Raw genomic sequence first — 25463 nt, 5'->3', positions numbered from 1 at the left:
TCACCCGCCCCACCCACATGTAACCTTTTAATTTGCAGTTATAAGATTGTAGACTCAGCGGTCCCAGGGGGTTCAAAAATAAAAATTAACTGCTGGCAACGGTGAAGTGAAAGTATGAAAAAGCACTGCCTCTCAGTTTTGCAGTTCTTGAACAGGAAGTCATTGGACTGTAATCTATTTTAGATCAATATTGAGGTTTACAATGCTCAAAATATAAAATAAATCTATATAAGTTCTACTCTATTACTGTTGAGTACCAAATAAATGTCTTCTTTAAAAGCATGCAATGTTTTGCTCTGCTGGCTACAAGAAGTTTAAAAAAAGACATCAATAACAAAACTTGAACAAAAATTCAACTTTGTTGTTGACCATAGTTGAACTTGTCTGCAGGTGCCTTCTTTACTCCCTGTGCTGCTGTTCAAGTTGGGAAGGGAGAAACGGCCAGAGCTTTCCAATGCTGTCCTCAATTGTCTGCCAAACCTGGGGACACACAAGGTACTGCGTCAACTGGATCAATCAGATTTGCAACATAAGAGAGTGCTTTGAGTTGTGAATTAGCAATGTAGAGGAGGCAAATATACTTTTAATCAACATTTTAATGAGGTAATGCATGGTTAAAGTACTCTGTTGCTATGTGTGTACTCCTTCTCCAGTTGTGTGTCCCCATGGTGCTCCAGACCCTTCACGTGTTGGCAAGCGCCCCCAAGCTGCGAGCTGTGGCAATGCGCCTCATGACTGCACTGTGGAAGAAGCAGGTGTGGTCACGTTTATTTAGTTGTTTGCCCTGAATTGTTTGGACATTTGTTGTTTAGATATTACTTTGTACAGGACCGTGTTTACCCTGAGCTACAGCGACTCCTGTCCCAACAAGAGAACAGGGTGGTGCTGGGACAGGACGCCCAGTGGGAGCAGCTCCTGTCCAGAGCTGCCTGCCTCCGGGACATCTGCATAGAGAGGTTAGAGGGCAGGGATCAGGAGGGCTCCAGTCTGGGATCAGGTTTGTCAGGGTTGACGCTGGATTAACTGAAACAGCAGTGAAAACCCAGCAAAAAGTCAGCCCATCCCATTCTTGTAACACAATATGTTCAGATGCATCAGGAGGATTTTGGCAAATCTGGCAGCCATGGTCACGGTCACTGTGACCTCACTCAACCTAGGTTTAAGAGCCCACTTTGATCCATGAATTGAACCAACAAGTTGTTCTAGAACTGTGTTTTATGTAAATTTTCTTATGGTAAATTATAGTATTTGATTTTATGGGATTTTGTCATTTCTCTCAAATGTGAATATTAAATGTTAAGTTTAGTGTCATACTGTGGAAAAAACACATCGAACTTTTCAGTGTGTCTGGTCGTCTCTCCACGGATCTTGCCTGTAATTTAGCTTGATAGTGTCACATGCTTGTATCCATGAGGATTGAAATGTTTAATGCCATACTTTAGAATGTCTCAAGGAAACCAATAACATCACAAGCAGATAATTAACTCTCCAGCTGAAAAGTTACATAGTGCACCGTTAATAGCAAAAAAAAGTTAAACACACAAAAAACATTTTGTTCTATACAAAAAACATGTTAAAATAACTAAACTGGAAAACTGTCAGTGGGAAAGATCCAGAGAACAAGAATAAGAGCATTAAAGATAACTAGTAGGGAAGATTTGAAAAATGTAAAGTGTAAAAAAAAAGAAATGGCTTCATTATCAAGCCAGTTAACCATGAGATGTTTTGCAATATATTATTCTTTTCCTTTGACTCAGGCCATACCAGCATGGAGGAGACATGCTGGCTGCTATCAGTCTGATGTTAAAGCAGTGCACTAAACCAGACCTGGCCACCCCTGCTGCTCTGGCTCTTCAAGGCCTGCACGAGCTTTGCCGGGCAGAGGTTAGTCACATTTACACACTAATGTATATTGTATATCTACTATTGTGTGCTCATTTATTTACTGTGGTTATTCTAGGTAGTGGATATAGTGTCAACATGGAGGACTTTGGGTCCTGAATTAAGAGCTGATTCTCGTCCACTGATTGTCAAAGCCACTACTGAACTTTTGGCTCTGGTTCCCCAGCTACAGGTCAAGTCTGAGGCATATGAGGTACTGCAAAAATAATGATAGAAATGTTGTTTTTCATCAGTGTTGCTTTATTTACAAGTTTCTGTTAGGAGATGTGCTGTTTCATTGATTTTTTTTTTTCTCTTTTTCATAGAATCTCAAGGCAGAGGTAGTTGCTCTGCTCTGGAATTATGTCTTAAGCAAGGTCAGTTCTCTATAGAGCTGTTCCATTTTATTGGGTTTACATGCTTAACCATGGTTACCTTTTTAAAACCGTAAAACATTCAACATGCATTGTGTAGCTGTAGTAGAAACTCTGTAGTCCTACTACCGCAAAACACTATACTGCCATTATATGGATGCTGTCTTTCAGGATCCAGAGGTTGCGAGGTGTGGATACAAGACTCTGGCAGAATATTCTGAAGTGGATCACAAAATAACTCTACTTCCAGAGGCTGTAAGATTATTTTTATTATGTTTATATCTTATTAAAAGTATGGATATGTTTTGAATTTTGAATAGTTGATTTTGGTTCCTACAGTAGACAAATATCAGTCTTTTTTTCCCTCTCAAACAATCCCCAAAATGCGCGCACACACACACACACACCCCCACCCACACACACACACACACACCCCCTTTGTCCTTTTGAAATCTATCACAATTCTAATCTAATAACTAAACCTCTGTATTAAAGATGTGCTATGCAACTTTTCTGGTGGAGGGTGTGGTACCTGCTTGTTTCCATGGAAATGTCAGTGTTTTACCTGGAATGTTCCACAGTACGGCATTAAACGCATCTATTTCCATGTAGACAAGCATGTAAAATGTAAGAGGTTTCATAGTTTTGGTCATATACTCAAAATTATTATAATACTTAATAATAATAATAACAACGGCGACAACAATAATGACAACAATAATGACAATAATAACAATAATGATACTAAAATTTATTGACTTTTAAAAAATTATCCTCAGGTCCGGCCAGTCACAAAGCAGCATGAGAGTGGAGAGGATGAAGAGGGCAAAGACAAAGATGAAGAGGAGAAGGACTTGTCTGTGCCTGGTTCTTCTTATGTGAAGCTCCTGTCTCTCACTCCTGCCTCTGTACTTCCAGGTACGCCTCATGTAGATTGTGTGCACACAATCCACCTGAGGGTCGACTTACAGCTTCAGTCTCACTAAACAAAAGGGTTGTCTGTCATTTGTGCATTACTTACTATGATATTATGGCTTGTGTTGTAGCTTTCCAAGTGTTCCTGACATCGCTGGTGAAACAGGAGATGGAGGTGATGCCTCGGGGGGTGTACTTCTCCGCTTTGAGGCAGGGTGGGCTGCGCTCTGATCAGGGGAAAACCGTGGCCGGGATCCCCTCGTTCATGTTCAAGACTTATGAGAAGAACAAGCAGCCCGGACTCAAGCCAGGACTAGCAGGTCACAACAGAATTTAAGATAAGAGTAAAAATATGAACGCGGATACAAACTGATACTAATATTAGTATCAAAACTAGATACTTGGGCCAAAGTGATGTCTATTGTCTAAGAAAGTACTGTTTAGTGGTATTGAAAGCTGTATCAAGTATCAAGTCCTTCACTTAATGAGTTAGAAATTTTAGTATTGTAGTATTTAGTATTTACTTCTTCCTCCTGGTACCACCTCAAAGCACACAAATCAAATTCTAGTAATCTATACAATAGTAAATTTTAGAAGCATATTAACTATATACTACATATATTATATATATAGTATATATAGTATATATATATATATATATATATATATATATATATATATATATATATATATATATATACTATATATATATATACTATATATATATATATATACTATATATATATATACTATATATACTATATATATATATATACTATATATACTATATATATATATATACTATATATACTATATATATATATACTATATATATATATATATACTATATATATATATATATATATATATATATATATATATATATATATATATATATATATATATATATATATATATATATATAGTATATATATATATATATATATATATATATATATATAGTATATATATATATATATAAGTGTTAAAACCTAATTATCTCCTTTTATGTTTCAGGTGGTCTTCTCCTATGTTATGAGCTGCCAGTGCAGACGGACCGCGACGGCAGGCCCATCGACCGCTTCCTGATGAGCCGCAGCCGCAGCTATCAGCAGACCCTCAGCACCCTCATCCATGAGGTAAGGCTGTGCACAGTGTGCAGATATGAGATGCTGTCTTTGTCAGTTCTCTTTTAACGGGCACTAAAGTCCTGTTAAATAATATTCAACATAATAATTCAATTTTTAAAAGTTGTAAAGACCACATAATTCAATGATGGTTTTCATGTCCTTTCCTCAGGTAAACATCCAGCCCTCAGAATGGCACCGGGCCCTCCTTCTGCCTCAGGCCTGGAGGAGCTTCATGAGCAGAGCTTTCCAGGCTATTCTTCAGGTTTGTATCAATTTTGGTTCACAGATTATTTTATTTTATCTTAATGATAAAAGTAGAGTTTCAGTGACACATTATACAATTACCAGCTAATCCATGAAAACAGTCTGGGTTGTATTCTGTGTAATTTAACATGAACTTTTGGTGAAGACTGCCATCTATTGGTTTTTCATGATAATATTTAACACTGAATGTAGCCTAACAATGTTCCTGGCATCATACTATATACAATAGCAATACAATATCTCTGTAAGAGGCTGTTCTGAATGACTGTTTCTGTTATGTGTGTATGTGCCCAGGGCCGTCGTGCTGATTTGGAAATGCAGCAGAAACAAGGCAAGGGCAACCCTGAGGAGCTGCAGTATCAGCACCACTGTGCCTGGCTCTGGTCAGATCCATTTTTACACACCAACCATAAATATTGTCATTATTTCAGTTTTATTTCAATTCTGGACTTTGCCCATGTCTGATCTGATCTAACTTATTTATTCATTACTTTTTTATCATGTGTAGGGCCAGAGATCAGTTAGCAGATGTCATCAAAACTGCCACTAAGTAAGTTTTTTTTAATGTTGTATATATATATGTGTATATATGTATGTGTGTGTGTATATATATATATATATATATATATATATGTATGTATGTATATATATGTATGTATATGTATGTATATATATGTATGTATATATATGTATATATATGTGTGTGTATATATATATATATATATATATATATATATATATATATATATATATATATATATATATATATATATATTATTCCTCATTAATAATTAATTTGTTTTAAATATGCAGGGACAGTCCGGTTGTCCAAGGAAACTCCATTCTGGCTCTGAGTGGTCTGGCTGCTGCTGTGGCCAAGTACGAGAGCAATCTGCCGACTGACAGTGAGGGCAGCCTGGGGGTAAACTGCTCTATTTGTTTTACCTTTGTTTTACCTTTGTATTGTCATGTAGCCAGTATGAATAAAGTAACCCCTCTCTCTCTGTATTTTCCAGGCAGGTCCAGAGTTTGTGCCCACCTCCAGCTGGTTGGCCATGGTTCTGGACACTCTGCTCAGCATCATATGTAGCGGCTACAAAGCCAAGGGGCAGGTCTTTCCATGGTTCCTCCATGTGCGTCTTATTCATTCACTTTTTACTGTCTACTTTTAATTCAACAAATGTCATAGCAACAGTATATAGTCCATCCTGCAGATACTTATTGTCCAAGCTAGGTTTAATGTTTTTAGAAAATATACAGATCTTTTCATTTATCAGCAGTATTGAATTATATAGGTGAATGTTGGTTTAACTATACCACTGCGTCGTATGTTATCTGCAAGTATTTTATCAACTTTATCAATCACAAACCCGGAATAAAGACCCATCTGGCTTGACTGGACTGAACGTTGACGGTCCACCCCTGCTTCACTTCTCCTGTAATTATCCTGTAATTTGGGTTTAACAAAAATGATCAAATATACCCATATATCCCTACAGCCAAGATGTCTGCTCATAGTCATGCTAAACTGGCAAGTTAGAACTATTTATCGACAATATCTATTTGATTTAGTTACTGTATTTATGATGATGATGATGATGATGATGAGTATAGCAAATCAGGTGCGCTCCCAGTCAATCAATCAATGAATCAATACTTTATACTTGCTAAGTAAAATAGGTGTTATACAAAAGTAAAATAGATGCTATGCAAATTCATCCACAGTCATCTAGTCATGCTAACAGGTTTTTATTCCTTTCTTCTCAGCGGTCCTACTCTGGTGAGAACACGGCCAGCGCCATTGCCCGCTCATGTGCCAGCCTGGCCCTGTCACTGCTGGTCCCGGTGCTGGTGGTATGGCAAAGGGATGGGGTGGCTCAGGTCCTGGCCGCTCTACAGTCCACTCTGCCTGGATCCCCCTCAGCTGATGACTCCCAGGTGGTACAGTTCCACTCTGGGCTGGCTCTGGGCATGGTGCTGTCCAGTCTGCATCATCAGCGCCTCAGGTCCGTTTGGTAAAGTTGAATTTGGAGCAACTGACTGTTATTGTGTCTGATGGTTGTGTGTTTTGTCCAGTGATATCTCAAAGCAGAATGACACTGAGTTAATGGCGAAGGGGCTGGATGCATTAGAAAGCTGCTCTTTCAACCCCAACCTGGAATACAAGTTAGTGTAGCTCTTTTATAGCTCATTCATGTTTTTATTAATTTAGCTGTTTTGTTGTTATTTGTATTCATGTCTACCATATCTCCTGTTGAATTTGTACAGGTTGTTTTAATGTGCTCAATTAAAAAGTTAAATTGGATTGGAAAAACAACAAACAACAGTAATTTGCAGCTGTCAGTAAAAAAGTCCACTGCTACCATTTCAACAAGAATGTGATCATATTTAACAACAAAATCATGGAACATGCTGCTACAGAAACTAATGAAACTAAACTCTTAATGGCTCGTCAGTAATAGGGCTTTTTGTAACTCAACAATTCAAGATTCGTTAACTTTGTAGAAGACGTTGCATTATCGCAGTATGCTCAATTTTAATTTCTGGGTTTTGTTTGCAGTACTGGTTGCTTACTTGGTCTTGGTTTGGTGCTAGCATCTCTCTGTGTACATGGACAGCCAGAACAACAATTTCATGTCACAAAAATTTTAAACAAACTATTGGCCGATCTGCAAGACAGCAGTGCACAGAGCCGCATGCTGCAAGAGGTACAAGAAAATATTTGATAATTGTATTCATTTAGTAATTTAAAGGTACTTGTTGCAACCACTTGGAGTGGAAAGGCTCGGTTGTAATGTTGTGCCTTTTCGTATATGACACTATTTTCAGGTTTTGGCATACTCAGTTGCATGTGCAGGTGTTTCTGCCTTCAGTGCTGGACTCATTGATGCAACCAAGGCTGAGGAGATTATGGCCACTCTACGCAATTTGACAGAAGAAAGCCAACAGGTTAATAGTCTTTAATAGTCATTACTACACAGGGTTTGGTCAAAATACTGTAGAGATTCAGCTCTTCTGTTTATTTATGTTTAGACTCCTGGTTTCTCACTGGCTTTGGGTCTGGTGGTCCATGGTCTGTCCTTCTCTGGGCATGGCAAAGCAGAGGACATACACCCTCGTCTGCTGGCTGCATGGATTAAAATTCTTCTAGCTGAGGTATAAATCAAAGATATCTTGTTCTGCCATAGCATCATTAATGCAAAATCTCATCTAAATCCTCCCCAAATCCTAAAATTCTCGAACATTATGTACCACAAGTGTTACGTGTTGCCTGAAATGTGTGAAAAACTTTTTAAGGTCCAAACACAAGATGCCATAATTTACTCTATGTTGAGGTTTAAATTTAATAAATGCTTTATTTGGTATCAGGGCTGTCCAACAATGCAGAGACTAGCTGCTGTCAATGGCCTGGTGGCTTTAGTGGGTTCTGAGACATACCTCATTCAAGTAAGCGAGCTGTAATTGTTGCCTCTATTTACTGTTGCCCAAGCTGAACATCAATAACTACCACTAGCTTACTAAAATTGAAATAAATAAATGCTTATTATGTCTTATTTCTAACAGCTGAAAAGTGAGTCAGGGCTCTCCTCACAACAGCAGAGCCGTTTGAATGAGGTCATCCGTGCCATTACACAGGTATTGTGTGTGTGTGTGTGTGTGTGTGTGTGTGTGTGTGTGTGGGTGTGTGTGTGTGTGGGTGTGGGTGGGGGTGTGTGTGTATGTGTGTGTGTGGGGGGGTGGGGGGGTGTGTGCGTGCGTGCGCGTGCATGCGTGCATGCGTGTGTGTGTGTGTGTAACATACATGTAAATCAACCAAATATGTAAATACTATATGTCTATGTCTCATTTCCAGATCATCACTTTCTCTGGAGCCATAGGCTTGCAGTCCAACAGTGCATGTTTAGTGGGTCACCTATATCTGGCCCACATGTCTACTAGTCACAGCCACACAGCAGGTACAGAACTTTTACTTAAAGACAGGTTTTAATGTTTTTCTCACAATTTCTGTGGTGTGATAGTACTTGTAGTGGTGATTATTCATCATAGTTATACATACATCAGTCCTGTGGCAGTTTGGAAGCTAAAGATTTTTTTAATTATTATTACAGGAAATAACGTTTTGTTCTAAATAAATAAATAAAATCCCTCTATGTTGTCAATATACAGAATTGCAATGATCATCCAGGGACAATGTGGTCAAAGTTAAGAGTACAATTTTTAGCAAATTTCTAATTTCTATTCTATTCTAAATGGTCATATGCACTTTAACTGTAAATTCTGTTAATCCTATTTTATAATGTTAGTTTTGTATTTTAAATTTTCAATTGATCGTATTGCTATTACTGAAAAACATACTTTGTTTGTGTATAATTAGTTCCACTAGATTTCAGTTACTTGCCAGAAAGAAGTGTGATCCGAGCCATCATTGACTTCATTACAGAGGCTGGAAAAAAGGGTGAGCACCTTACCTTTCATGTTAAAGGAAAAATATTGTTTAAAGGTAATAGAGCAATAACATTTCTAGTCTATATATCACAATAGGTCCAGAGTTTTTCCACCCAGACCTGGTTAAAACAGCACTCACACCTTTGGCATCAAATGGGTCAAGTTTCCAATTTCCACCTATCAACTGGAGTTCGGTCCTGTCCCCTCTGATGCGACTAGGATTTGGTATAAATTGTATCCAATATATAATGTCATATAATCTGTAATTTGAGTGACATTCCTAAATCTGGATCAGGGGAGGAAGTCCAGCATCAGTGCTTAGTGTTGGCTGCCAGTCAGGCCCAGTCTTCCCAGAGTTCTGCCCTGTTCTTGGGATCATGGATATCACCTCCTCTAGTGCACAGCCTAAGTGTAAGTTGTATGTCATATTTTTTGCATATTTGAGTTTTGAGGTGAGCCAGGGATGTCACTTTATGATTATTCTTGACACTATGAACAAAAAACAATTTTGAAATATTTTAGTACTATCATACCTCAATTTACTGACCAGCTCTTTTTTTTTTTTTTGCTTACTTTACTTAGAAGTTTAAAATGTCTTTGTTTTATTGTGCTGAATAGGTTTGTTTTCGAGTATTTTTTGTTTATTTTAGCTTTTTGTTTGCTCAAAAAATTCAAAAACTTTAATTTATTATTCATCTAAAATTCTCATGCTTTATCGTGACATCTATAATCAATGAATGAATTCTGAATTTTATATTATGGCACAAAATATAAATACTTTCAACATTTCCATAAGAACCAGAATTCAGAATCCATTTGTGTCTTTCACAGTACCGGACACAAGGCCACCTGTACAAGACTCTGGGTGTGTGGATGAAGCATGTAGCAGAGGACAAACTGCAAGTCTATGTGGAGAGCCTGGGTCTGCAGCACTTCCAGGATGCCCTCCGACCCCAGCGCCTGTCCCTGTGCCACTCACTCCTGCAGGGACTCGCTCAAGCCATGTCCCTCCCTAACCCCCCCAACCACTGCTGGAGCCTCCTTTGCTCCACCACAGAGAAGATCTTTAACCTGCTGCCAAACAATATTCAGGTATGTTTAGTGATAATGTTGTATTTTTGTATAACTGTATTTTATTTTACCATTTTGTTAAATGTTTATCGCATTCTTTTTATATTTTTTCAGGATGTGGAGGTGGAGTTGTACTTGGGAACTGCCAAATGCCTCTCAGAGATGTCAGATACAGAAATAGACAGAATAGCCAAAGTCACTGAGGTATTTATTTTAAGCTAGTAACTTTTCTGGGTCCACCACCTGCATAACTCAATGAGATATTATTGCTTTGTCAGAAATTTTCCACAGTCAAATTAATATAGCTTGCATCTTTTCAGTTACTGTTTATAAATACCTCTACCTTTCAGTACCTTCAGAAACCTTCAAAAACAGATTTGACTGACTGAATTGAGTTCTACACATTATCAATCTGAGATGACCCTTACTGAAAGTGGTATGGACTTACCGAGATGTTCCAAGCTGATTGGTTGAAACATCATAACAGCGGAACAAGCCGAAAATTGCACCAGTGGGAGCATGCTCAGATGAATTTTCATGAGTTTGTTAGGGACACTCCTCCGTAGATTCGATCTACTAGAAAAGTTAGAAAATGTTGAGGGAAAATGTATAGTTTATTTTAGAGGGGTATTGCTTTATTAATTTTCTGATCTTTTGATAGAATACAATTTGCATATATTAACTTTAGTAACAACACCACATTTTCTTTCAGACCCAAATGGAGAAGTGCTGTTTTGTCCTCTGCTATCTGACGTCCCAGGGCAGGGTACCTCTTTTGGGTGTGAATGATGTCATCTCTGGGGTGCTCCGTGGTTGGCCCAGACACCGAGTGGACTGGTTACTACAGCAGACCTTTTACCAGTGTCGCCTTGCAGCCAGCGCCCATACAGGTCAGCTTAGAGCTAGATTCCACTTGGTTAAAAAATTGTAACATAGACTTGTAATTTAAATAACAAGTATATAATTTTATTTACTCAAAATTGTTTTTGGTTTGTATTCAGCAATTACTACAGAGACTGTAGTTGACAAGTTATACTAGATGCACCCACAAGAGGGCACTTAAGTCAAATATTGTTTGGCCATGTGGTGACTGTAAACATAGATAACTGTTCTGCTGTTTTCTTAGGTGTGACCAAAAGAATGGAATGGCTCTTGGAGTTGATGGGACTCATCAGAAATATTGTGTACGGTGCAACCTCTGTCTCTTGTGGCGATGCTAAAATGGTTTGTCATGTCCTTGCTAGTAGTCAATGTTGGAAAGTAATTTGTACATGTACCAAAATATGTATTTAGAGTACATATTTTGAGAACCTTTATACACATTCTTCACTTCTAGTACTACATTTAATTAATCCTGATGAGCAATCAAGAAAGAAAAAGGGTTTACTTTGATAATAACCTTTATACTCAATATTTTATAGATTGAATTGTATAACAAATGTTTAGATTGTTGCTTTTAAATTCCTTTTAGGCCACAGACTTCCTGCTCCAGGTCTTCTCTGCAGCTGTTGTGTCCTGGGGCGACCACTCAATGCCCCTTCTCCTTGGCATTCGGGCTCAGTGGTTTCCATGGCAACCCAATTCCAAACCTCCAACTATACAACACAGATTCTACGGTAAAGAGTCATTTTTGAAGCATTCCCTGCGTCCATGCATTTTCGGGCTATCTCACAGCCTGCCCCTGCTGCTGGCCAAAAATCCCTGGAGCAGTCAGATACATAAGGTAGATCCAGGAATGGAGAATGGTTAGATCACTTCATCCACCAAATGTTAAGGTCTTTTTGTTGTTTTAGTTCATAGATTGGCTTCTCAGTGTGACAGAGGCCCCACAAGAGAATATATCAGCAGCCAGCCTCTCAGCAGTTAAAGGTAAAGAACAGCACTTTATAGAGCTCAGAACAGTGTGTTCACAGTTCAGCATGTTAAACCAGTGGATATTTAAAAATGCTAAATACTAAACATGTAAACATAACAGCTGATACTAGTGGAACTTCTGAAAGTCACTTTTATAAGAATGCTCATTACATCCTATACACTAATATAATGGCACAAAATTGTCTCTTTTAAACATATTAGTCTAATAGATATGTTACCTGAACACATTAATTATCCTTGATAGAAATCAAATCAAATGATTGTTATTATTTTTTCAGCTTGTCTCCTGGCTTTGAAGTCTTGTCCAGATTTCAAGAAGAAAACGACTTGGACCAGAGCTTATGGCTGGTAGATCAACAAATATATCTCACCTTTACATGGACTGAAGTACAAACAGGCCAACTGCTTAAGCTCCTAATATTGCTTTTGTAAAGTTTTCAGTTCTTAGGCAAAAATCTCATTTCTGCTGCCAAACTCTCATACTACCGTCAGCAAGACTAAAAAGCAAACCATTTCACCGTGATGTTTTTGTTTTTTCTTGAGTGATGCAGAAAAGAGGGAGCCACTGTCTGTGTGAATTTTGCTTACAATGCAGTAATGTTGTTCCATTTTTATTGCATCCTTAACAAGTAGCAAAAGTGGTAAGTAGCCAATCAAAACAAAGTGGAGGTTGGTGGGTAGGTGTGGTTACCATGGAGTTGAGTAGATTTGAATACTTTCGAAACAATTTTACAAAAGGACTCCTGACTCCAGAAGCCAGGCCTATGTCAGTACATTTGTCTTTTTTTAGGATGATTTTGGCTCCATAAACCTGAGTCGAATGTCTCCACAATAGCCTTGCAATGTCAACCTTAAATATGTGTACAGCAAAAAGATGTCTTGGTATAATTACAACAATAAACAAAATGTCTTTGTTTGTTTATGCAATGGCTCCTGTGACAAGTAATCTGTGATGAGTAATTATGAATAGTATTAAAGATATTTTAGTGGCTAATATCAGTACAAACATTGGGCGTCAGTAGCTCACTGGTTAGAGCAATGGTCTCCCAATTCCTGCTTGGACCAAGTTCTCTTGTTGTGTCCTTAAGCAAGACACGCAAGTAGATGGGTCATTCAGTTTATGTATTTCTTTATAATTATTCATTATATGATCACTGTTTATAAAGTTTCAAAAGCATCAGTTACCACGTAGCTGATTATCCCTGAGCAAGCTTTCAAATCTTAATTTTATATATAAATTTTTTTCGGAACGTCCATGAGAAAAATGAATAGGAAATTTAGTTCCTGAACTGGGGGGTGGGTGGTCATTGTTGCGCTCCACAGGTGCTTCAGTTACTGGACCTAGCAGCTCAGGACCAGAAAAAACAGGGTTCGACTCCCAGGTGAGACGTGTGTGGAGTTTACATTTCATAGTCTCAATGTCACCACAAGAGTGCGCTGCTCCACTATGATTTCAATTGTTATTTTTTTATCTCCTGCATTGGAGCTCAACCGTTTATTTCAATAGATCCATGAGCTAATCAGCTGTGTGGTAACTAATGGCCACAAGACCTACCTCAGGAAGTGCCTTCCTCTCTTCAGATGTGATTTTAGAAGGAGGAGATTTTTGCACTGTTCAAGGTGGCAGTGACCCAAAGGTTGGCTACTGTCTGTCTCATCCATATAAGACAGCCTTTACATGGAATTGTTCGAGAAGAAAGCACTGACTTCTTTCCCGGACACACCTCCTAGCAGTGGTTGCGTTATGTTGATGATACAAGGGAAACATGTCCAAAATGTACCCTCAGCCTGTGGATATCCCACATGGACTGTCAACAGAGTGAAAAGAGACAAAAAGCAGGACAAAAGGGAAACAGAACCCAGGAGAAATGGGGTCTCTCTCCCATATGCATCGGGTTGTTTGAACAATTTCACAGGACCTTCAGACAACACAACTTTTCCCTGTATTTTAAAACAGTTAATACCCTAAGACAGAAACTGGTTCACCCCAAGGACAAGACACCAATACAAAAACAGTAATGTAGAAGGCTGCCATAAACAGTACAGAGGGAAAACTAAGCAATCAATACACAAGAGACTATATCAACACAGAAAACAAACTTAGGGGTGCAAAATGCCATCCACCTTCATCTTAAAACCACAAATTATTCATTTGAAGACAGCAAGGTACAGATTTTAAGCAGAGAGAAAAAAAAGTTTGCTAAGGGAATGAAGGCAGCTAACTTTGAGAATCCCTCTCTGAACAGGAATGGTGGACTCCGCTATAATCTACCAGCCAACACGCAATAGGGGCATTACAACCCATAATGATGTGCGCTAGTAAACTAAGACAGGGTGGTTTCACTCTAAAACTGGCACTGGGCTTTAGTAACTCAGAGGATAAAGCCCCAGTGTTTCAGGCCATTTCTATCAATTGAAAATGGCTTCTGGATGGGGGCTGAGACATTTTGATTGCAAAAACATTGTCCAGATGACCACCGCTGAAACTTGCCTCTACATTGAACCACTCCTGGACAAATGAGGGTATACACCGTCTCATGTAACAGAATATGTTATTTATTTCATGTTAAATCAATGGATATTTTAAGATACTAAATACTAAACATGTAAACATGACAGCTGATACTAGTGGAACTGGAAGTCACTTTGATAAGAATATTCATTACATCATATACATCTAACATAATGACATAATATTTCGTCTTTTAAACATAAATAGATATGACATGCTAACTGTTCAAATCATGGTCCTCGATGTGTGTTGATAGAAACATAAATCAAATTATTGTTATTTGTTGTTTCAGCATGTCTCCTGGCTTTGAGGTCCTGTCCAGATTTCAATAAGAAAACCACTTAGACCAGAGCTTATGGTTGATATACCAACAAATACAGTGGAACCCACTTCTACATAGACTGAAGTACAAACAGGCCTACTTCTTCCTCTGAAAACTTGCTGAAACCAGAAGTGCTTAAGCTCATGATACCGCTTTCATAAAGTTCTCACTTCTTGGTCAAAAAGCTCATTTCAATTTTGTTTTCTTTTTCTTGTTCCATTTGGCAAGATGGTGCCTTCTCTCTTTCAGCAACTGCCAAACGGTTATACTACCACCTGATTAAAAAGCAAAACCATTCATCATTAATCAGTAGTATACAGTAATGTTGTTCCATCTTTATTGCATCCTTACCAAGTAACAGAAGTGGGAAGTAGGCAACCAGAACAAAATGGAGGTTGGTGGGTGTGGTTACCGTGGAGTTGAGTAAATCTGAAGGTGCAGTCACAGGACTGATGTACGGTACAGCCTGATAAAGGGTGAAGCCTGTGGAAACAGTTTTACAAAAGGGCAATGGACGTGTTCCATGAAAGTGTCTAACTGGAGAAGCCAGGCCTATGTCAGGACATTTGTCTTTTTAGGATCATTTTGGCTCCATAAACCTAGGTCACCTCCATAGACTTTATAAAGAAGTGGACTAAGTGAGTGTGAGTATTCGGCTCTATTCAAATGAAGCTCATCGAGATTAGCAATTATGTGGCGAATTTGGAGCTGAGTTATATATTTGGAAATTCAACTGCGAGTATCATAGCAACCAAAGAGCCAACACAGAGTAAGGCTGGAGGGAGTGGACAATTGGCTGTTGCATGTTTGCAACGCTAACAGAATTGACCTCTGGGAAAGAAGACTCCTGATTTGTCTGTTATTAATGTTCATATCTTGATTTACGGACAGAATAGTGAAATAAAAAAGGCCAAGATCATGCAAAGCAGGTTAATACAAACCAAAATTATGAGCCTGACAGCATCAGTTCTGGGGAGAGGGGCCACAGTTTTTGAATTAGAGCCAGAGTTGATGGAGCCCGAAGTGTACCCACTCACTTCCCATTTGGAACATAGCAGATAAGCTATGTCCATTTATATATACATACAGTCTATGGTCACCCCACATCTCCAAAAAGCCTGGCAATGTCAACCCTAAAGTTGTGTACAGTAATAACATACCTCAGTATTATGACAACAATAAACAAAATGACTGCCATTGTATTTTCTGGGTTTGTTTCTTATTTATGGTTCTGAGCATGTCTACGTCTTAAACATTTTATGTTATGCATTATATTAATAGGCTCTGTGCACTAGTTAGCTCACAGTCACTTTTATTAAAATTGGAAAGCATAAAATAAACAGCCTATTAAAATTATTAAAATAAAGATGACCCAATTATTTTTATGTAGAATACTTCAGTTTGCAGCATTGTTTTAATATCTATTATGCCTCAAAATCAACATTCGCATTAGCATTGAGGCACAAACATCAGAACAGAAGGCACAACAATAGAAGTTTTTTTGTGTGTGTGTGTGTGTGTAGTGTTTAACATATTGTCAATGGCATCCACCCGCAGCTCCCTGTTCACTGCTTGATCTTTAAATATCTCATTGTAGTGTGACTCTGCAAAAAACTCATACAGATAAAATTGGCAGGAAGTTGTGATGTTAACAGTGAGGTTGGCAGGCACTAAGCCTATTGGCTGTGTGTGCTCAAACTGTTTTCCTCATGTTCATCTGCTTTGCCAGTTCACTTCCTGTTCTTCACAACACTTCCCCCTTGCAACCATTCACTTTGACAGTGGAGTAAACTATAAAACAAGTGACAAACTCCAGAAAAGAGAAGAAGACAGGTCACATACATGTTGTAAAGTTGGTAAAAAAAAGAAATCATGTGAAAAAAATAGGAGATCACATAGGAGATCTGGAGATATTTTAGTAGCTAATTAGTACACACAAAAAAAAAAGTTGTGTATTTTTACATTATGTTGCGTACTAGTTTACTTTTTGATGTAGGCCTATAGCTTAGTTTCCATCTATACACAGAACTTTCTTCTTTGTAGAATTGTATAATCTCCTTTCTTCATTATGTGATAATTCACATGACTTTGTTATAACACGTATTACTACTATCACTGTCCATCAGATAAACTAAAACAAAAAGCATGTTAAGGCTGGTCTTGATGGTTGGATGACAATATAGCCTATGAATCGGCCATAGCTTAAATACCGCCACTGCCTAACCCTGTCAGGTGGGTCACACAGCTCTGTCTTCAAAGATGATGTATTTCTGTATAATTATTCATTATATGATCACTACCTAATCATACACATTATTTATGTCTTTGTGGATATTTAAGAGGTAATATTTAGTGCAATGTATGAGTTATTATGTAGTAATAGATTCGAGCACATGGTGGCAGACTCTTATACTAATGTGACTTGCTATCCTCCTTAATTTTTTTATACAGTTTAATGGCCAGTGTCCTGGACATTAATTCACAACTAAATGCAGATTGACTATACACAGTCAAAGACGATCACAAACAGGTTAATTTTGCAACCAAAGACAATCAGAAACAGGTTAATTTTGACTTTTACATGGCCAAGTTCAATGTGGCTATACATAACTAAATAAAACCCTGATGCTTGTTTGATTGGTCAGGAGGCCATGGTCTAGTGGTTAATGCTGCCCTTTCAAGACAACCCTCTCTCCGGAGAAGACGGGCTTCAGAAAATAAACTAAAATAATGTCAGATTGATACCCGATGCTGCAATTTTTTTTGCATCTGCACTCCATCGGATCAGTACATTTTATGGTCTCCATGGGGAAATTTGTCCTCTGCATTTGACCCATCTTATAAGTCTGAATTGAACAATGTTACTTTGGGTATAATTTTCCACAGTAAGGCATTAACTTTCTATTTCTACATAATGATGCAGGTGACGTGACACCAACATAAAGTTACATAGTGAAAAATTCAAACTCTGCTCTACCTTGCAGTTGAAAAGACCCAAGCTGCTCATTCACAATTAAACATAGATCCAGCTATATCTGTTTACATGACTGAAAATAATTTTTGATTAAAATGTCCTAAATTATCCTCAGCCCTCATTCCTATTTGAATGAGTGCTGGATAATTTGTATCATAGCACTACTTAATTCAGTGAAGGTTTTTAGTCATTGTCAACAGCACAACTATAATGATTAATGTGTGTGCTACATTTTACTTGCACTGCATCTCATTATAGACAACTGTATACAAACAGAACTTAATAATGTAATGGTACTTTATCTCCTCAAATGTACTACGAGTCTATAGTTTTTACAGACACCAACTCCTGCAAGTCAATTCCAGGCTGGTTCCAACAGTACAGCAGCTCAGACAGTGGACCAGTCATCAGAGTACAGCTCAGTAAAGTACATTTTATGGTCTCCATGGGGAAATTTGTCCTCTGCATTTGACCCATCCTATAAGTCTGAATTGAACAATGATCATTTTAACTTCCACACCCAAGAACATAGTGAACACTGTGGAAAATGTTTGTTTGGATTCTGTTGGGAAGTTACTTAAACATGTTGAAACTTGTCAAATTCTACTACTATCACACTCTTGATAGTCTGGGGACTTCATATAAAGTACTTGAGTCTCTAAATGTGATAGTATAGAATAGACTTGAGCAGTACTGACCTTCCATGGCCACAGACAAAGCATACAGAGGAATCCACAGTGTGTAGCGGGTCCACAGCATAGTCACAGACGGCCTGTCCATTGCACACAGCAGCTCATGGGGGTACCTGGCTCACATCAAACAGAATTACATACCGCAGACACTGTAATGTTAATTTTATGATAATTATTTGTGATTATTTATTTGTGATTTGTGTAATTTAAATGTCCTTCTTATTCTGTAAAGCCCTTTGAATTACTTTGTGTATGAATTGTGCTATACAAATAAACTTGCCTTGCCTTGCCTGTAATAACACACTGTTTACATCAGATGACAGTCTTATTTAACACTGGACATGTTGCTTTAAGTTAGCTTGGCCCCGATTGTTTCCTTTACGGTGCACTGTCATTTTGCTAATGGAGGGTCTATGGATATGTTTCTGCTCTGCCTGGAATATGAAACACTATGGCATTAAACATATGAATCTCTCTGGAGACAAGCAGGTGGGACCACCAGGCCAAGATAAGGGGTAGATCTGTGGAGAGGCAAGCTCACTCACAGTAAGGATGTGAGATTTTCAAGATATCTTTAGTAATAAATCCATCTGTGATTTAATAAATGCAAGACGCATGTTCATTACTGTGAAACATTCCAAACAAAGCAATAAAAACTCCATGTTACATAGTCCACCTTTATACATTAAATGTTGAACGTTACAAGGGGCAATTTGGCACATATAGTAGTGGTTTCATGGTTTGCCCTTATGGTACTGGCGTTATCAAAATACTACTTGAAAAACAAGTTCCAACCCCTGGAGCAGAATAATCTCATGTATCTCATGTAGGTCTACTTGAAAGCACAAAGTCGCAAATCCAATAGACATTTTTCAATGTTTTGATTTGCAAAAATTCATTTTATAAAATGTTTTGACACTCTTTACCTTAAGAGGTCTTGAATGTTCCAGAGGAGAAACAGCAGACACACCACAGGCTTACTCTGCATCTCCTCCAGCAGGATCACCAATATCAAAAGCACATTCTTCTCTGTTACCTTCAAATAAACACACTCATTAAATGTAAAGAATGCCTCAGTACAAGGGATAATAACCAGATGGGTATGACTTAGTTACATTTTCTTTTAAACTTTGTTAAAGTTTTTGACAAAATTGTACTTCTCAGAGTAGTTTTCAGACACCACTTTTACTCCTCATTGAGAAATATTTAGTTTGAAGCAACATTATTTGAGTAACAGTTTTGGTTATTTAATGATTTCAACATTTGTGTTGCTTGCACTGCTCCTTTAGATACAATACTCATTTTTGTGGTTTATGAAAATACCAGATTTTGAGCATTCATTTGTTGTTTTGTTGTTGAAAATACATTGTCTGACTCATATTATAGATCAGATATTACATCCTGACAGTTACCCTTATAATTACTCTTACTTGAGTAGTTTCTTCAAGTACTTTTTCTAACTCTTGAGTCATTTCTTGGACCAATGCTTTGTACATTTACTTGAGTTATAACTTTATAACTTTACAATAATGTTACTCTCACTTAACTACTCTACCAACCTGTGGTAATAAGAGTACCAACCTGTATGAAGCGTGGCAGTAGCCGGGCCTTCTCGATGCCATCTGCGATGTGGAAGAGCTCCAGGAAGGACAACAGCTGACACAGGCTCATCACAAAGCCTACCGAGTAAAACATGTCCGCCAAGGCATCTGCAGAGTAAGAAAAACATAACCACATTCTTGTGAAAATGTTGTTTTTAATTCAAACTTTTGGCAAAGAATATTAACACGAGTAAACTTTTTAGCGTAGTGTTTTTAATATATATTTTTAAAGTGAACACTCGTGAACAAGACCCCGAGATACTTCAACTCCTCCTCCTTGACAGGCGGATCGGTGCAGCGTCTGCAGTGATGTGGTCGCTGTATCGGTCCGTTGTGGTGAAGAAGGAGCTGAGCCGGAAGGCGAAGCTCTCGATTTACCGGTCAATCTACGTTCCTACCCTCACCTATGGTCATGAGCTCTGGGTAATGACCGAAAGGACAAGATCACGAATACAAGCGGCCGAAATGGGTTTCCTCCGCAGAGTGGCTGGGCGCACCCTTAGGGATATGATGAGGAGCTCAGTCACACAAGAGGAGCTCGGAGTAGAGCCGCTGCTCCTACACGTTGAGAGGAGCCAGCTGAGGTGGCTCGGGCATCTGCTCAAGATGCCTCCTGGACGCCTCCCTAGGGAGGTATGTCTCTCGGCTGGCCTGGGAACGCCTTGGGATCCCACCGGAGGAGCTAGAGGACGTGTCTGGGGTGAGGGAAGTTTGGGAGTCCCTACTTAGACTGCTGCCCCCGCGACCCGGCTCCGGATAAGCGGAAGAAAATGGATGGATGGATTTTTAAAGTGAAGGTATGTTGTCGGGCCAGTCAGGGGGGGGGGGGGGGGGGGGGGCTAATAGGCCATTACTTATAGAGATAAAAGTAATAGCCTGTTAGAGTACTATTTTTGGCTATTCTACCCACCTCTGAAATGTTAGAAATGTCTTTTAGTTGCAAAGGCTGTTCACTGTTATAATAGGAATTCTTATACTGTCATTACAAAGCCCTGTTTTATTAATGTAAGTCTACCTTTTCCAAATGTCAGAAACCTGGCAATGGTGTTGGTAAGGATCCATGTGTGTCCACAGAACTGCAGTAGATTGTACACAAAAATATAGGTGAGCCGGAAGCTGAGCCTGCAGACAGAAGTCAAATATGATAAACGTTTGGACATAGAACCTTGAAGGAGCAGAAGGTACCTTTTTTGGTAATTTTCCCCCACCCAGATAAAGAGACACATTTAATGGAATACTTTGTAACATTCCACCAAAGCAATAACATCTAGAAAAGTAAGTAACGGGCCTTGCACTCAAAAAATTACATAGTGCCCCTTTAATGCCGCCAGATGGTTCACTTTTGTGTTGAGTTTGAGTAAATCTATAATAATGTTTGTAGAATCCGCAAATACAATCCTCAACTAAGCATAGGTTGTCTTACTTTTGTCCATTGTCTCAATTATGTGACTCTCAAATAGCTAATTTGTATTGTTTGACAAAGCACTTTTGGCCTGTGCTATTAGTAATAAGATATACTGTGTAACCCTGCCAAAATACGACCATGTCACCAAACCATAAAGTGCTCCATGACCAACACAGACGTCAGGCATAAAGAAGCAGGTTTCACTGCAACGGTCGTAAATATTATGGATTCCTGTCCTGCGCTGTCCGCATTGAAAATGTATTACACAAGGTCAAAACAAGAGCACTTACTATTGCCTCATATTATTTCAAATCAGTTTACTCTTAGCTTGTGTTGTAAAATGAATTGTAGTAGCCTGAGAGTTGAACAGAATAGGAATGACGCTGGAGTTCTCATGCTGGAGAATTTTATTCAGTATCAGGACGGGACCCAGCACCCGGAGATATGAACTCTCAAGACATAATGATAGTGCTGCATTGCAGTCTAGCACAGTCTAGTCTAGCTATGCTTCCGTTGTAGGGAGTATTATACCTCTGATGACACAGGCTTAGATAACATGGACTGAGCTTTATAACTAGTACTAGGCCATATATCAGAATTTTATAACAAAATAAGTTGAAGAAAATTACAGGAATTAGAGCTGAGTTATAAAACATATTGAAAAACATAATGATGCTAGGGAGACCCCTCACATCACATATTTTAACAAAATAAAGCTGTTTTCAAATACTTAGTTAGGTTTGTCCTAGTGTACTGTATGGTTGTCAGATTTTTATTTATTTTTTGGTAAAAAATAATTTAGCAAATACTTCAGTACAATTATCTTAGCTGCATTTTAGTGAATTGAGTAGGGAAACCAGTCAACTGCATTGAAAAAGTCAAGGGGTCTGCATTATGGACAGTTGGAATTTAAGACATGTATGAGAAGAATGGAGTTAGACACACTTTGCAGAAGCTTGTATGTCCACTGTAAGCAAAGACTATTACCACCACATGAGCAACAAAACCAGACTGTGGTATTCCTCTTTTTTACATGATGCATGGATTCCTCAGCTGCAGTAGCTGAAGAATGGGCAATTTGGTCCAAATCACACCCTAAAAACTGCATTCCTCACCACATCTGGGAAACTACTCACATTCTGCTCCTGGTCTTGTGCAGTCAGGTTCTGTAGTTCCCGCTGATTCTCAGTGGAGTCAGGGCAGGAGCATTTTTACACCTCCAAGAAGCATGCCCAATGAAGAACCACACACATTTCAAAGTACATAAAAGCGAGGAGGCTTAAGTAGGAAGTCCACATTCCGAGGTGAGCTGACGTCACACTGGGCCAGCCCCCTTGAGTGTTCTGTACAGGCAAACTCTTAGTTGTTATGACAGTAGAGAAGAAAGATACCTCTATAAACCAGAGAACAGGCTGGAGACTATGTAAGATATCAGATTTCTGTTGAACTGCAGAAATACTTTTTTGTGTAAAGCATATTTAATCTCCATTAAAAATACTTTTACTGCTATTATTTTATGTAAAACATACGGAGATTGTTCATTTACATTTTGTTCATTGTAAACAGGTTAATTGACCTCCTGTTTAAAACTGCAGAACTGACAGCCCCCTCTTCATAGTTACACTTCATCATAGCAAGCAGCAGATTATCATATACATGTTTTCATAACTGACACTTATGACCTTATATGTATGACCTAGAGTCTTTTTCTCCTAAACATTACTATATTCTATATTCTGTATTCAATACTATATGAAATCAATGGATGAATGGAAAGCTATCCACATTATGGTCCAAAACCAGACTATAAACAAATTATACCTTGCTTTCTTTTTTCTGCATGTTACCCAAAACTTAGTACCTATTTTACTGATATAGAAATAAAACCATATTAAAGTCAGGCAAAACTTTGAACTTATTCAAGCTATTTATGTTTGATAGAAAAAGCCCTGTAGGTTACATGCTTTTCTGTTTCTGTTCCATCAGTGCCTCCTAGTGGAATGCACGTCACGATCACGTGGGGATCTAGAAACATAAAAATATGGTTGATTTTAAACTCACAAAAATCATGCTGCAATAATTAGAAAAGTATTGCATTATAACATTTTATTCACAACCCGGGGAGCTGTGACCTAACTTTACCTTGAGTCAGCACACATGGGAAGCACATCCCTGCATCATGTCCCATATAGGGTTACACAGTATTCTCTAGAAAACGATTTGCTCCACAATCATGCACTGCTCAACAGCTGTAGATCTTATCCCTTGTTCAGAATTTTATTTTAAAGGTGCAAACTGTAACTTTTCTAGTGGGATTTTTAGCTCAAGGGAGCTTTGCCTGCAATATTCCACAATATGCCATAAAACCATCTTTCTCCTTGGAGACAAGAATGCATGTTTTTCAGTGTATTTTTGAACAATAAAATTCCTGTAGAGTAATTTCATAACTGCAACATAAATGAGTAATTGCCCACATTTGTCAATGCATGGAAAATATAAATAGCAACTGATTTCTATACTTTTAAGCTTGGTGAGGTAATAATTTGGGTTATAGGATGACTAATGAATTCAATTCTGTGATAAGCTTGGTTTCATTTTGTTGCCAGTTCATTTTATCCTCATGGATACGCAATGACTATGTACTACAATGTTGTCAATCTTCGATTTTAACAATTTTACCTTCATAGGTAGAAGTTGCAAACCAGTAAACAATTTTCATGAGCATGTCAGGAACTCTGTTCCCAGACATGGCCCTTCTGCAACAGTTGAATGCTTTAAGAGGAGAAAATAATATTTAATTAAATGGCATATAACAATTGCATTTACAGTACACTAGCCTGACTGACCCCATGTGCTTTGAGTATCAGTGTCGACTTTGGAAGTGTTCATTGCAGTTTTTGGCACCAATGAGATGCCAAATATGACACATTTGATGATGACAGGCTACAGTACTTGTAGTAATAGTTTGGCTACCTGATTTCTGTATCTGTAGGTAGTGGCAGTTCACTGCTTCTAAATACAGAATTATTTCAATATCATTATCCATTGTGGCATTTTCTGTAATAATTGCACAATGGGACAATAACACATTATTGTGACAGGTCTGTAGCCTACATCCTTTAACCTACGTTGTCACTGATTGCATAGGTTGCCAAACTGCATTGGATTCTAACTGCCCAAAGCCAATAATACTTCTAGAGCACTATAAAGATGTGAGATGAAATGCTGCAGTGTTTATCATTTGAAAACCTCTAAGTAGTCAGGGTTATTCTGTACTACTAATAACTACACCCTAGTTAGCCTTAATAAAGTGTGAACAAAGATTTAATTCATAATGAACAAATAGTTTATTAAGAATTATTCAGGCCTTGTAACTACTTAATTAAGGGGTTAGGAGTTAGGGTATTAATTAAGTAATTATTGAGCCTGAATCATTTGTTCATTATGAAGTCTTTGGTGATGCTTTGTTAAGGCTTATTAAAGTGTAGTTACATAGTGTTACCAGTTATTCCTGATCATCATATGGCTCAGAATTAAATTGCCAATTGGCTGTTAAATGAGATATCTCTCTTAAATGAGATATCTTTCTTCACAGACAGATACAGTTTTACAAGAATCTTAGCCAGCACATCGACACAGTCAATGTGGTATTACCCCAGTGAAAAAGTGTGTCTTTTCTCACTGGAGCCATCTTGTTAGCTACTCCTGCCACTTCCTTAATCTGTTTTGACGAATGTGCTGTCAGCTTTGAGGGCCAGCTGGTTTCCTGTGGACTCATAGGTAACTGTATCCACATCACTGAAATAGAACTCTAAATATACTCTTTGTTTGTGAGGGTTGATGGTGTTTGGGGCATAGTTTCACCTGGAAGAGCTTAGAATGGACTCATGGGAATAATTATCATGATCCAAATGTATTTTAAGTTCATGTTGATGCGGCAAGCCTTAACACGTTGACAGTACTTATCGAGACCATCCTGCTGTTATGTTAAAACTATAGTA

The 25463-nt window shown here is 38.2% G+C and overlaps 3 protein-coding genes across 3 annotated transcripts in view; 2 read left to right on the top strand and 1 right to left on the bottom strand.

The window, feature by feature from the left end:
• The window catches only part of focad (focadhesin), a 32846-nt gene extending 20485 nt beyond the window's left edge, over positions 1 to 12361 (top strand). Inside the window, exons 12-44 of the mRNA XM_055229037.1 lie at positions 391 to 495; positions 654 to 755; positions 829 to 956; positions 1758 to 1884; positions 1961 to 2095; positions 2208 to 2258; positions 2427 to 2510; positions 3035 to 3173; positions 3302 to 3490; positions 4188 to 4309; positions 4470 to 4562; positions 4859 to 4947; positions 5073 to 5114; positions 5378 to 5486; positions 5581 to 5697; positions 6332 to 6570; positions 6641 to 6730; positions 7125 to 7272; positions 7394 to 7513; positions 7598 to 7720; positions 7934 to 8011; positions 8129 to 8200; positions 8418 to 8520; positions 8940 to 9020; positions 9107 to 9235; positions 9306 to 9421; positions 9842 to 10102; positions 10196 to 10285; positions 10794 to 10971; positions 11208 to 11305; positions 11553 to 11804; positions 11875 to 11950; positions 12235 to 12361. Of these exons, the coding sequence (XP_055085012.1) occupies positions 391 to 495; positions 654 to 755; positions 829 to 956; positions 1758 to 1884; positions 1961 to 2095; positions 2208 to 2258; positions 2427 to 2510; positions 3035 to 3173; positions 3302 to 3490; positions 4188 to 4309; positions 4470 to 4562; positions 4859 to 4947; positions 5073 to 5114; positions 5378 to 5486; positions 5581 to 5697; positions 6332 to 6570; positions 6641 to 6730; positions 7125 to 7272; positions 7394 to 7513; positions 7598 to 7720; positions 7934 to 8011; positions 8129 to 8200; positions 8418 to 8520; positions 8940 to 9020; positions 9107 to 9235; positions 9306 to 9421; positions 9842 to 10102; positions 10196 to 10285; positions 10794 to 10971; positions 11208 to 11305; positions 11553 to 11804; positions 11875 to 11950; positions 12235 to 12308 (3960 nt within the window). The 3' untranslated portion in view covers positions 12309 to 12361. The remainder of the gene's footprint in view (positions 1 to 390; positions 496 to 653; positions 756 to 828; positions 957 to 1757; positions 1885 to 1960; positions 2096 to 2207; positions 2259 to 2426; positions 2511 to 3034; positions 3174 to 3301; positions 3491 to 4187; positions 4310 to 4469; positions 4563 to 4858; positions 4948 to 5072; positions 5115 to 5377; positions 5487 to 5580; positions 5698 to 6331; positions 6571 to 6640; positions 6731 to 7124; positions 7273 to 7393; positions 7514 to 7597; positions 7721 to 7933; positions 8012 to 8128; positions 8201 to 8417; positions 8521 to 8939; positions 9021 to 9106; positions 9236 to 9305; positions 9422 to 9841; positions 10103 to 10195; positions 10286 to 10793; positions 10972 to 11207; positions 11306 to 11552; positions 11805 to 11874; positions 11951 to 12234) is intronic.
• Positions 1 to 18488, top strand: part of adam19a (ADAM metallopeptidase domain 19a) — a 281413-nt gene extending 262925 nt beyond the window's left edge. The window contains exon 23 of the mRNA XM_033983382.2: positions 18478 to 18488. The gene's annotated coding sequence lies outside the window, so the exon portion shown is untranslated. The remainder of the gene's footprint in view (positions 1 to 18477) is intronic.
• Positions 14771 to 22750, bottom strand: hacd4 (3-hydroxyacyl-CoA dehydratase 4). The gene is made up of 7 exons (XM_033983513.2): positions 22599 to 22750; positions 21073 to 21179; positions 20038 to 20165; positions 19383 to 19492; positions 18463 to 18569; positions 15142 to 15273; positions 14771 to 15065 (listed from the first exon to the last, which is right to left on the bottom strand). Coding segments are annotated over exons 1-7 (675 nt in total). The 5' UTR covers positions 22601 to 22750; the 3' UTR covers positions 14771 to 14976.
• Positions 22751 to 25463: the final 2713 nt, after the last annotated feature.

The sequence above is a fragment of the Periophthalmus magnuspinnatus genome, chromosome 18 (genome assembly GCF_009829125.3).
Source record: "Periophthalmus magnuspinnatus isolate fPerMag1 chromosome 18, fPerMag1.2.pri, whole genome shotgun sequence".
NCBI lineage: Eukaryota > Metazoa > Chordata > Actinopteri > Gobiiformes > Gobiidae > Periophthalmus > Periophthalmus magnuspinnatus.
Note: the sequence above shows the minus strand (reverse complement) of the source record. Positions and strands in the feature narration are given on the sequence as shown.